The 13,590-nt window shown below is 37.6% G+C and overlaps 1 protein-coding gene across 2 annotated transcripts in view; it reads left to right on the top strand.

Annotated features, from left to right (window-relative positions):
* The first annotated feature begins 3,518 nt into the window (after positions 1-3,518).
* LOC107740367 (GRB2-associated-binding protein 2) overlaps positions 3,519-13,590 on the top strand; it is a 90,292-nt gene continuing 80,220 nt past the window's right edge. For both annotated transcript variants that reach the window (XM_016552792.1, XM_016552791.1), the window contains exon 1: positions 3,519-3,871. In XM_016552792.1, the coding sequence (XP_016408278.1) occupies positions 3,800-3,871 (72 nt within the window). In that variant the 5' untranslated portion in view covers positions 3,519-3,799. The remainder of the gene's footprint in view (positions 3,872-13,590) is intronic.

The following is a 13,590-nucleotide window of genomic DNA, read 5'->3' as shown; positions in this document are numbered from 1 at the left end:
GTTTATTTATGGAATCCCGCAAGATTTGACGTCATCTGTTACGGCGCTCACTGACTGACTGCGCTGCTGCGTGATAGCGCGGGGCTTGTTGATCCTGCTCTCTCTGAATTTCTGACCATTACCACATGCTCCCATCTGCTCCCGTGATTTTTGTGTGCGCTCCCGCAAACATTCTAATATTGTATATAATTTTTGCGCATCAGAGAGCCGCTATCAATATGTGGGGTATTTAAATCCCTTTTGAATGAGCGCTCGCAGTCGCAGTTCACTTTCGATTTCGCAATCGCGCACGCACTGTGTAAAGGGAACACATATTACGATAAAATATATTTGTCAATGAGCTCAGGATCTGTTGAGGAGCAAATCCTCCAACATCTTGTCAGTCATCACTCCTTACTCTCGACCCGTGATCAGTCAAATCTGACTCTTGCAGCTCGTGTTGGATGCAGGGTTGTTGTTGTTTTTTTCCCACGAAATTGGGCTGCTTTTAAACTTGCCATGGGTTGATTTTCCCAAGTGGGTTAAAGGTTTAAAATATTGCATAAATTACATTTGGTTGAAATGCTTGTACTGAAACATTTTGCATTCTACCTGTAATAAAACTGTGCTAAATGTTTTGGGCCACACTAGTAGGAAGCATTTGAGCTGTGTTTATGATAAATGTGCATAACAGTGACTGTAAAATATGTATTTTGGGGATGGAAATAAAATTTTTATATTTGGGACATGGTAATTGCGCTACTTTGGGCTGTATTTTTTATTTTATTTTTTTTACCGGCATGGGCTTGGGATGCACAAAAAATTCACATAAAAATGCACATAAAATGATGAATAGTTGAGATCATTATTTTACCTTCCATGATCAAAATGTTCAAGATCATGTTCAAGTGTTCAGACATGTTCAAGTCTGCATCAAATCAAGCACTCCGTAATCACAGGTAAACTGATCAGTCAGATGTTTGTCATGAGAAGTGTTCCACAAACAGCTATGGTTTGCAGAGAGTCAATTAGTTTGACTTCGAGGTTCTCCAAGTTTATCAGCAGGTTCTCTAATTTGATGTCCCCATGGTAAACTCCAGTTTACCAGTTTCAGTTCTAAGTTTCTTTGTAACATCACAGTGGTTCTCAGACATAGCTGAGGAATTCGAAAAAAAAAAATCTGCATATTTTTGTTGTTGTTGTTGATGTGACAAATACATCTTTTGAATATACTGTGTGAACTCAATAGTTGTGATCATTATTTTACCTTCCATGATCATTCAGACACGATCAGGTGCAGTACTGACACTCTGTCAAGTCTGCATCAAATCAAGCACTCCGTAATCACAGCTAAACTGTCTGATCAGTCAGATGTTTGTCTTGAGAAGTGTTCCACAAAACAGCTATGGTTTGCAGACATAAGAGTTGATGTGACAAATACATCTTTAAAATATACTGTGTGAACTCATTACCCCGTTAGCTCGGAGAGCTTTATTTTCCCTCCTCAATAAGTTTTGTCAGTTGTTTTGTTTATTGGTCTAATTCTTGTTTCTTGGGTTGCATTGGTTAGTCACTCAATTAATTATCTTGTGCTTCGTCTCCCCCCCCCTTCTGAATTATGTTGTATTGATAAGGAGTTATCACAAAGTAAGTCTGTTTAGTTGTGGTATCTTACAATCAATATATAGTAAATGTAGGTTAAAGTGTCGCCGATGTAATCGGTTAAAACTTGGGAGTGGTGATGAGCTCTTAAAATGTATGGAAAGAGTCTTAAAAAAGGTCTTTAAAGGTATTAAATTTCACTCCATGATTCCTGTATATACCCTGAAATAGGGATTTAACTCAGTCTTGGGTATTTTTTTTCTATTGAAAAAGCACTGGTACTCACAATGCTGATACTTTCCACATGTTTTGACTTTTTGACAAATTTTACTGCCCCCTGATGGACAAAACAAAAAAAGCAATAAATTGAAGTGAGGAGCGTTGCACGGCTTTACACGCGCAACGTTCTAAAAGTTCTAAGTTTCTTTGTGACATCACAGTGGCTCTCAGACGTAGCTGAGGAATTCGGAAAAAAAAATCTGCATATTTTTTTTCTTCCTTTTTTGCACAGTAGTTAATTAAATTCAGCCGGCTAAATATTGTACAGTTGTTGTAAACATCACATTTTGTATATGTATTACATATATTAAGTATCACAATTACAAATTATGGAGTCTTGTACTTGCTCTCTGTAAACGGTTGTACTCGTGAAGAACTCTGTCCCATGATACATTTCTGTTGTGTATCAGTCAGACTAGAGCAGCAACAAACTGAGTAGCCTAAATGAGTGAAGTGAGGAGCGTTGCACGGCTTTACACGCGCAACGTTCTAAAAGTTCTACGTTTCTTTGTGACATCACAGTGGCTCTCAGACGTAGCTGAGGAATTCGGAAAAAAAAATCTGCATATTTTTTTTCTTCCTTTTTTGCACAGTAGTTAATTAAATTCTTCCTTTTTTGCACAGTAGTTAATTAAATTCAACCGGCTAAATATTGTACAGTTGTTGTAAACATCACATTTTGTATATGTATTACATATATTAAGTATCACAATTACAAATTATGGAGTCTTGTATTAACTATTAATGAGATTTATTCACCTCTTTAATTCTTGTGAAGTTTAAAGGATTATATATACACACATTTTATATATAGGCCTATACTTTCACACACATACAACAATAACAAAACTTTTCTTGTGTGCATTTCTCAGTCACAGACAGCTGTAGCCTGTGACCGCCTCTTTCTGGATGTATTACCCAGATGTATTGGATGTATTAGCTTTTGACAAATATCGTTTTTTTTTTTTTTTCCCTCTTAACGCCATTCCAGCATCTATGGCTATATTCATAGATAAATATCCATATGGCTATATTCACTCAGTCTTTACACATCAATGTATCGTCACGAGCTGCAGGGTTTAATTTGGATTTGTCTGTGCATGTTTTTTTTACTCATAGATTTTGTTACCATTGCCATGCATTATACGACTGATAGACTGCAACGGCTGGAGTTAAAAATCATCAAATGTGTTCTACTGAAGAAACAAAGTCACCTACATCTTGGATGCCCTGGGGGTAAGCAGATAAACATCAAATATTAATTTTTGGGTGAACTATCCCTTTAAGTGCGTGTACATTGAGATCATGCATTACATAAATTCGTCCACTAGGTGGCGTGTTTCTCAAACTAATTAATACGTTCGGTAAAGTTACGGCTGGTTCAAATTCTGGTAAAACACTAGGTGCTCTCTGCTGAGGCTCATTTTATAACACGAGGCAACAGACAATACCTTAAAGTAAATTTTATTTTCTGAGAAATGCTTACAAACTTTATTACACTTAAAAGAGGGCCTAAGTGTTTACATAAACTAACTAGGCTATATGCGCGAGTCGGTGTCGACGCAGTGAACTCCACGCTTGTGCTTCATTGTCTCTGTCCATCCCTACAGTGGGAAAGAGTCCCGTCCCTTCAATTCAGTGGGCGTGGTGTATGAGTGGGAAAACAAACAGCAGACAACCAACAGTACTTCCTACATCTGCGTACAACTCGAGCGTTTCTTCCCCTCACCTCGCGCCAAGCGTCTCTCCTGCGCGTAGTGTTTACACTGAGTCCTGCTGAGCTCAGAGGACGCGTCCCATCATCACTAAATGACGCGCCGCAGCGCTGCAGTTGTACATCCACACCACAGCTCCACACGCGTTCAACATAGATGGACCCGCATCATCTGAGGACTTCAGAGTTATATTACTGTCGTGATTGTGTTTTTCTTTTTGTAAAATGAGCGGAGGGGAAATCATCTGTCAGGGATGGTTGAGAAAGTCGCCACCAGAGAAGAAGCTGCGGAGATATGTAAGTGTTTCAAACGATATGTTCTTCTGTGTTAGAATATTGTGCTTTATGTACAGTAACAGTGATGCAGAAAGCTGTGCATAACTTTTATTAACCAACTATCTGATGGGAATCTATTCACCCTTATAATGAAAATTAAAATGCAGGTGTATATTAGATTATAATTCAACAAGATGCGCTTGACTTTGGTTTCAATGACAGTTTTGTTTGAGAAAAAAAAATAGAAAACAACTATGAACCAGCATAAGATGCTTTGCCGGTCATAGCTGGCAATGCGTGCATGTGTTTAGATAACAAGTGCCCAAAACCCCTCTAAAACCAGAAAACAGACCAGACCGGCTAAGGCCAGCAAAACAGCTTAGTTTTTTTAGAAGATAATCCTGATATTAAGAGAGCAGGGTGCCTGAAGACTGCTATATTTTTATAAATAGTATGCATAAAGATGAGCTTTACATTAACTTGATGACGGCAACTGAGATGTACACTAAAATGAAACAAGGTGCATCTGACTGATATTGTTTTTAATGCAGATCATTATGTCAATATCTACACAGCAGGGCACAATATATATATATATAATGCTGATTTATACATTACACAAATTAAAAGTGCAGTTTGTATATTTTTTGCTAATGGTACACGTTTTACACAAAGAAATTAACAGCATTTTTGAGAAATTGATCAGTCTTTAAAAAATCTTATTTTGTAGCATAAGCATAAAATTATGTGTTTAGTATAAAACAAAAAGGAATAAAACAGAAGTATGGTATGAAACTGCGGTGCTTAATACATTTACATTTAGTCATTTAGCAGACGCTTTTATCCAAAGCGACTTACAAAGTAGAAGCAATCAGACCAACGAGAGAGCAACAATATACAAGTGCTGAGACAAGTCTAAATCAGTTAGTCTAGCACAGTGCACATAGCTATTGGCAGCCAGTGCAAGCTAAACAGAGCGACTGCTATACAGTCGAAACTTCATGCATCCAGACCAGTAGGTGTCAGTATAGTCCAAAACACTTTATGGCAAATTAGCTCCAGCTAGCTGAATATAAACAACTTAATGAGTGCACTTTTAATGATAACAGTGAGACACAAAATAGCTGAAATCAAACAAGTACTTATTTTACACAATATTTCTTAAGTTGACTAAAAGCATTAAAACCAAAATGTGATGACAAGGCAGTCGATACATTTGACACAAGGAGAAACTAACTGCTGTTTATTGGTCATGTTGGCACGCTTAGTGGCTGTTGCTGATAATAGATCGACATATATCAGTCAGGACAAGATTACTAATAATCGACCTGAGTACATTTATCTCTTTATTGTTGTCCTAGCTTTAGCAGGTGCAGTCTGTTTTGCACTAGCATCTCATGTAAAACAGAAAAACCTTTGACTAGTTCATCATAAGAACACACAACTTTTATTCGTTTATTACGAATAACGTTTATTATTTGGGTTGACTACCAATAATACTTGCTTTATAATAGGAATCTATTCACCCTTATAATGAAAATTAAAATGCAGGTGTATATTAGATTATAATTCAACAAGATGCGCTTGACTTTGGTTTCAATGACAGTTTTGTTTGAGAAAAAAAAATAGAAAACAACTATGAACCAGCATAAGATGCTTTGCCGGTCATAGCTGGCAATGCGTGCATGTGTTTAGATAACAAGTGCCCAAAACCCCTCTAAAACCAGAAAACAGACCAGACCGGCTAAGGCCAGCAAAACAGCTTAGTTTTTTTAGAAGATAATCCTGATATTAAGAGAGCAGGGTGCCTGAAGACTGCTATATTTTTATAAATAGTATGCATAAAGATGAGCTTTACATTAACTTGATGACGGCAACTGAGATGTACACTAAAATGAAACAAGGTGCATCTGACTGATATTGTTTTTAATGCAGATCATTATGTCAATATCTACACAGCAGGGCACAATATATATATATATAATGCTGATTTATACATTACACAAATTAAAAGTGCAGTTTGTATATTTTTTGCTAATGGTACACGTTTTACACAAAGAAATTAACAGCATTTTTGAGAAATTGATCAGTCTTTAAAAAATCTTATTTTGTAGCATAAGCATAAAATTATGTGTTTAGTATAAAACAAAAAGGAATAAAACAGAAGTATGGTATGAAACTGCGGTGCTTAATACATTTACATTTAGTCATTTAGCAGACGCTTTTATCCAAAGCGACTTACAAAGTAGAAGCAATCAGACCAACGAGAGAGCAACAATATACAAGTGCTGAGACAAGTCTAAATCAGTTAGTCTAGCACAGTGCACATAGCTATTGGCAGCCAGTGCAAGCTAAACAGAGCGACTGCTATACAGTCGAAACTTCATGCATCCAGACCAGTAGGTGTCAGTATAGTCCAAAACACTTTATGGCAAATTAGCTCCAGCTAGCTGAATATAAACAACTTAATGAGTGCACTTTTAATGATAACAGTGAGACACAAAATAGCTGAAATCAAACAAGTACTTATTTTACACAATATTTCTTAAGTTGACTAAAAGCATTAAAACCAAAATGTGATGACAAGGCAGTCGATACATTTGACACAAGGAGAAACTAACTGCTGTTTATTGGTCATGTTGGCACGCTTAGTGGCTGTTGCTGATAATAGATCGACATATATCAGTCAGGACAAGATTACTAATAATCGACCTGAGTACATTTATCTCTTTATTGTTGTCCTAGCTTTAGCAGGTGCAGTCTGTTTTGCACTAGCATCTCATGTAAAACAGAAAAACCTTTGACTAGTTCATCATAAGAACACACAACTGTGCGTTTATTATTTGGGTTGACTACCAATAATACTTGCTTTATAATAAGATTATGAGTATTATAATCTAGACTTAATTGAACTAAAGAAGCTGTGCACAAAGGGGTTTGAAGACACCACAGAGACACCGTCTGTCTCCTAATTCTGTTTTGGACAGCTGTCTACGCAACTGTTCCTATTAAAAGGGCAGAAAATGCTTACTGTCCCTCTTTCATCCGATATTAGCTTGCTAGTAGCCAGTTGCTGCTGCATTGTAAGCTGGAGACCACCGTTGGACATGTGGAGTCCTTACATCCTTCTTTGGTGGCTGAACGTTGGAGACTGTTGCTTTCCGGTTTGCCAAAGCAGATAATGCGTGCTGCACAAAAGCTGGGAAGGCCTTCAGTCCTAGATCTCATAAATACAGCTGTCTCATGTTTATCTACAGTGTTGCATTACAGGACTTCTCCATCCTCCTACCTAACTTTGCCATGATGTCATCTCACTCTCCCGCTCTCTCGTTCTCCTTCCTTCTCTCTCGGTTTCATCGGGAGAGCCCGTATCTGTATGTCCTCAGATGCACACGCATGCTAGGTCATTTCCTCATTGTCTTCCACATAAAGCAGCCCTGTCTTATGTGGAGCTGCACAGGAACTGCTCATGTCAAAATAAGTGGGCAGCTGGGGCTGGGAAGAGGAAAACCAGACACATGTTTACCTCATAAGTGAAGGTCAGTACTCCTTGAATCAAAAAAATGAGTTCACTCAAAAATGCAACATAGGCTCGTTGGAAAAACATGCCAACTACATTTTTGTGAAATTCTAAAAACATTCCCATTGTATCCATACAATTCACTGCAGTACCCAGCCCAAATCAACACTAGAGGCAGCAAAACACCAACATCTTTTATTCTCTTTCACACGAATTATGATTACATAAGCAGATTATACATTAAAAAGGCTTAAGCCCCTTTCACACCAAGAATGATAACTATAAAGATAACGTTATTAGCGTCCACACCAGTGGACTGTTTATTCTAAGCGCACACGCGTCTGCCGCTTTAAATTCTCAAGCTCGTTATAACAGGATGGATTCTGATTGGGTGTTAATGTTTGCATCGTTCGTCAGCTGGAAAAAAAAACGTTCTGTAAGTGATTCCAACGATATAGTTTCGGGGAACAGAGTCGCGTGACAGACACAGTGATGAAGCTGGTATGTGTTTGCAGTACACAAGCCACGGTTAAGACAGCTGACTCCACTGTGATGTGACCCTGTCTCTCTCTCTCTCTCTCTCTCTCTCTCTCGCACGCACACGAAACCACGCCTTCTTTCTTTGCTTGCACATTTGGGCGGCATTATGCTAATATTTCCACATAATGAGGTAGATATGTGGGGGCGTGTTAGAACGAGCCGTTTTAGGGGGGCGTGGCAGAGTCTTAACTTTGATAAAGAATATCTCTTTGGTTTTGAGACTTTAGTCTTTGCAACTTGAGGGATCTTATCTATGCACAATCAGCTTGTAACACTCCAAAGAGAAAGGAAAACTTGAAATCGCATCATATGACCCCTTTAATATTGAGAAAGATTTTTTAGAACTATATCTTTATCCTTATCTTTATAGTTATCGTCCTTGGTGTGAACGGGCCTTTATTTCTGTGTGGTTTCTTGGAAAAAAAGCTGTTATGATCTCAAAACTCTTTTACCATAGTACATGTTTGGAAATGAATACCTTTTGACATTTGCATTAAATAATCAGCTCCATATCCATTGCTTTTCTAACATAGTAAACTTGCTCGGTGGCTCACCTGGTACTGCATTGCACTTGTAACACGGAGTGAAACATAAGACATGATAAAAGAGCTCAAAGACTTGTAGAAGCAAGCTAAAATGACTCGATTGCTTCAGCAAATGTTTTTATTTGATGTTTGTTTTGGTTAACCTGTCTGTTTACTGTAGGTGGTACTTTATTGTTTTTAAACGTGAAAGAGTATTAACCTTTAGTGCCTCTCACTGGACAATTTAATTCTGAACGGCTGCGATAGTAACAACAACCAGCATTATAAAGTGTTGCCAGATTCCCATTAATCGGTTTCGGATAAAACTGAACAGACTTTTAGTGCCACTCACTGGATATTTCACATTGTAAGTGTTATTATGTCATTTTTTTCACAAATGTCAATACAGTCACATATTTGCAATGAGCCTGGGTTGCAAAAATAACAAAAAAATTTGGTAATAACTTGTTTCATTTTAAACCTGTGTTGGAATATGGAATATTTTATGGTGCTTTTTTTGTCTTTGTGGCGCTTTTGTATGTCAAGGCTTGCGTAACAATTGAAAAAATAATTCAATTTTATGTTTAATGGAAAATAACAGCAAACTAATGACATATAATGACATAATTTTCACTTTTAGCCCAACTATTCCTTATGTTTAGTGCACAAGCTGGACATTGTGATCTTGAGGTCTTGCGTCCAAAAATCCACATAACTAAAGGCTAAAAAGGCCAGGTATGGACATTCAGCAGACATTCTCAAATCAGCTGGACAGGGAAAAGCCTGTGCCAAAGGGACTAATTGTCTCATCTAAAAAATTCCTTCCACTTAAACAGGCGGGCGCTGGACAATGACAACCATTAAGGGCACTGAATTGCTGTCATCTGACATTACTGACATCCTAATGCAGAGAGATATTTTAAGCAGCTGTGGATTTCAGCATTCCTCTTGTAAGGTGTTTTTGGGAGAAAAAGAACTGGACAGTTTGTGCTGGTTAATGATTGATTGGTCCTTTCACATGTTTTTGGATTAGTGAAGAGTTTGACTCGCCTTTAGTTTGTCATTGGCCTATAAGTACTTTGGCTTCTTTTAAAGTTTGAGAGTGAATACCAAGGCAAATACATTACAAGGGAAATTTGACTAATGCATTCTCAATAGTGATTGTGAGACTTTAGTTAATGTATTATGGTTGGATTAGCACTTCCTTATTCTATTCATATAAAATGTTCTTTGATTTAGTTTTTCATTCTTCAGACTCCCTCCAATTCCAAATGAATATTCAAGTAATCATTTTGTTTTCTATAGTAAAAAAACAAGCTTTTCATGCATTCCAAGTTCAGGTGTCCTTAAAGTAGAACAGGTAAATACACGCTTTAGAAGGTATCTCCTTAACGTCAATCCTCTCATGTAAATAGTATGCAAATACTCATGGCAAACACCTTGGGCAGTTACAGCCTAGTTAGCAACAGTTGAAAACTGACGTTGTGCGCTTGCTGATGCTTTTTATGTCCTTTCTGAGAGAGTAGTCTATATTTGCCTTAATGTTTTTTATGATATTTTTCCTGTTTTTCTTCATTTAATTGTCTTTTTATAGAAGTATGTATTTGCAATAAAAGTATGACTGAGATAAAGATATCTCTGTTTATATATCTGATGCATTAGAGAGAGCATGAAATCAAATGAGTAAATGAACACACATCTGCAGCAATATCAGTCTCAGGCCCCCACTTGTTTTATCAGATGGAACATTCCGTATTTATGGTTCTAAATAGCCTCCTAATTCATGATGGTAATGCAAGAGAAAACAAAAAAAAATGAATAGTGGATCTTAAGAAAACATGTCCAGGTCAAGCTTAACCACAAAACTGACAGGAAAAAGAAAATAAGTATTTTGAAAATGTTTTGCATAAGAAAAATAAAACTTTTAGGACCATTTTGACCTATTTAGGGCCTATTTTAGGACCATTTTGATTTTTTGCATTGTGATATTATTTTCAAGACAATTAAGCACATTTTCTGTATTACTGCAATGTCATTGTTTTAAATTAAATATTATCATATACCTAAAAATACTGTGAAACTATTTTTTTTTTTTATTGAAGAAAATGTATTAAGGAAATCAACCAATATTATATATAAATTAATTAAAACATTTGATAAATTAAAAAAGTATTTTGAAATAAAAATAACATAAAAATGTATTATCATTTTTTAAATTTAAATAAATTATTATTTGTTTGGAATTAGAAATAATTATCCTTCTATAAACCCTTAGGGTCCTAAAAATAGACTTTGTGATATTAGACTGGTGATATTCACCCACGTATATTTAATTCCATCAATAAGATTGTCCCACTTGTCCGTCTAACCCAGGGGTGCCCAAACTCGGTCCTGGAGAGTTTTGCTCCAACCCCAATCAGACACACCTGAACCAACTAATCAAGCTCTTACTAGACATACTAGAAACTTCGTGGCAGGTGTGTTGAGGCAAGTTGGATCAAATTTAAATAAATTATTATTTGTTTGGAATTAGAAATAATTATCCTTCTATAAACCCTTAGGGTCCTAAAAATAGACTTTGTGATATTAGACTGGTGATATTCACCCACGTATATTTAATTCCGTCAATAAGATTGTCCCACTTGTCCGTCTAACCCAGGGGTGCCCAAACTCGGTCCTGGATAGTTTTGCTCCAACCCCAATCAGACACACCTGAACCAACTAATCAAGCTCTTACTAGACATACAAGAAACTTCGTGGCAGGTGTGTTGAGGCAAGTTGGATCTAAACTCTGCAGGACACTGGCCCTCCAGGACTGAGTTTGGGCACCCCTGGTCTAACCTGTGAAGCCGTGCCAAAGGCTTTGTCACTACTGACTGCAATAAAACTAAAGGTCGGAAATGGACAATTCTGGCATTTCCCACCACAGCTTCTCATTTCCTTTTCCTACAACCGCCATTGGCTTCCTCTGTGTCGGCTCTCATTTGAATCTGTTGATCATTTGTAGGCATTATAAATGCCTGAGCAGAAAGAGGTGAGAATATCCCAACTGTGCTTGTGTAACATGAGCGTTAGCAGTAGTTGGTACCACCCACTCTCCTGGTCCTGAGCTGACATCACCTCCCAAACATGTCTGTTTGCATAATCCATCGCTACATTCCTGCATGATCATATCGGGGGAAGTGTGCTCTCCCTACTCCACATGTCCTCCCTACACGGTGTTGTTGTCTGGAAAGTGTACTTCATGTGCATTTGAAGTTGTTTGTGTGTCTGGGTGGGGGTCAGCAAGTTTCCAGAGCTGGAGCACAGACGGGCTCAGAGCCACTGTGTCAGCTGCTGACCGTGCTGTTGTTTTGCAGAGGGGCGCTGGGAAGTCCTTGCCCTCCGAGGTCAGATTTGAACACCTCCCAGTTCCTGCTTTGACAGGCAAACCAACGCTCAAGCAGACATTCTCCTTGTTTCACATCATCTGACACACATTGAATTTGCTCTCAATTCCGAAATTGCAGACAGCTGGATGGCCTTTGAGTGCTGGGAGACGCTCAGCGAAATGTGTCCACTAGGGTTGAGTTAATGAGTCTGTGTAGATTACCATTCAATGCCTGGGAGTTCAGCAATAGTCGCGACTAGGGATGCTTTTTGAGATTAGAACAAACCCATCACCTTAGAGGAATATTCTGGGTTCGGTACAGTTTAAGATCAATTGACAGCCCTTGTAGCATAATGTTGGTCACCTGAAAAATCTATTTCCATGTGTGCTCCTTTTCTTAAAAGTAAATAAATAAATAATTATACATATAAGACACTTGCAGTGAAAGTGAATGTAAACATTGTATTGTCACAAGACATAAACAATGTGGGAAAATTATAATGTGGGAAAGCTGCAGATTCACATCGTCCAAAATGTGCCCCATTTATTTCCATTATAAATGTCTTAACCTTGATTGTTGAATTTTTTTATTACTTAATATAATTGTATTCACTGTGTCAATAGTATGGCCACAAGACAAACAAAATCAGTGTTAATGTGATTTTAGTGTGAAAAAATAACTTGCCTTTTGTGTGTAACCCTTGTGCTGTGCGTTTTCCGTCAAAAATGACTAGCCTTTTAAAAATTGCTTGTAAGTCTTTCGTTATACAATTAGCCTATTAGTAAGCCCCTCCCCTCGAACGAACGCAGATGAGCCAATGGCAGTCGAGTATCAGTTGCACGGGGACTGGAACTCGGACATCTTTAAGTTTCAGCGCCATAGAGAAACACTGGCAGAACTGAAGCTCTCTTCGGTTTGATGGTGTTTATGCTACAAAAATGGAAAAACAATGTGCCTGGGGTACTTGTAATACTGATTCCAAGTATCCCGAGAGGATGGGTGGTGGAATTAATTTTATTCCATTTCCTAAACCCAAACAAGACAGAGTAAACTTTAATTTTCTGCTTGTCAGACTCTCATTAAGTTAATGTCAGAACATCATCTTGTGCCTCAGCAAGGAATCTCTGGCTAAAACTAGTCTATGCTAACGTACAAACCTAAATAGTTCTTACTTCATGTATAGTCTAGGTCAAAAACACATAAACGAAGGTCTACATTTAAGTGCCTCTCCATAATAAACTGGTTAAATGTAAATTAATTTAATCGCTGCTCTCCCTGCTCTCATCCATGCTAGGCTGCATGGATGCGCAGGGAGTTCTTGCCCAGAACAGAACCATACCGCCAATCCAAACTGTATGCTAATTGTCAATCATCTTTGACGACAGTGGACCTGACAGAAATATATATATACATATTAGTGGTTCAACGGATCACAAATCTCACGGTTTGGATCATATTACGGTTTTTGAGCCATGGATCGGATCGTTTTTCGGATCAGCAAGACAAAAAAATCTATGTAACTTTGCTTTCCATAAGTACGATACCACAGCAAAAACTCTTAGCCTAAGAAAGTTCAAACATTATTAAAGGGTTATATGATGTTGCTAAAAAGAACATTATTTTGTGTATTTGCAGCCCTCTACGAACACCTTGGGAATTGAATCGCCATTGGCTAGTACATTTTTTTGTTTACTCGCCAGACTGATAAATATATACATAAACATATACATATATACACACACACACACACACACATATATACACATACACACACACACACACACA

This window comes from Sinocyclocheilus rhinocerous, unplaced genomic scaffold (genome assembly GCF_001515625.1).
Source record: "Sinocyclocheilus rhinocerous isolate Xijiao unplaced genomic scaffold, SAMN03320098_v1.1 scaffold315, whole genome shotgun sequence".
In the NCBI taxonomy this organism is placed as follows: Eukaryota; Metazoa; Chordata; class Actinopteri; order Cypriniformes; family Cyprinidae; genus Sinocyclocheilus; species Sinocyclocheilus rhinocerous.
The sequence above is the reverse complement of the archived record's forward strand: the minus strand, read 5'-3'. Positions and strand labels throughout refer to the sequence as shown.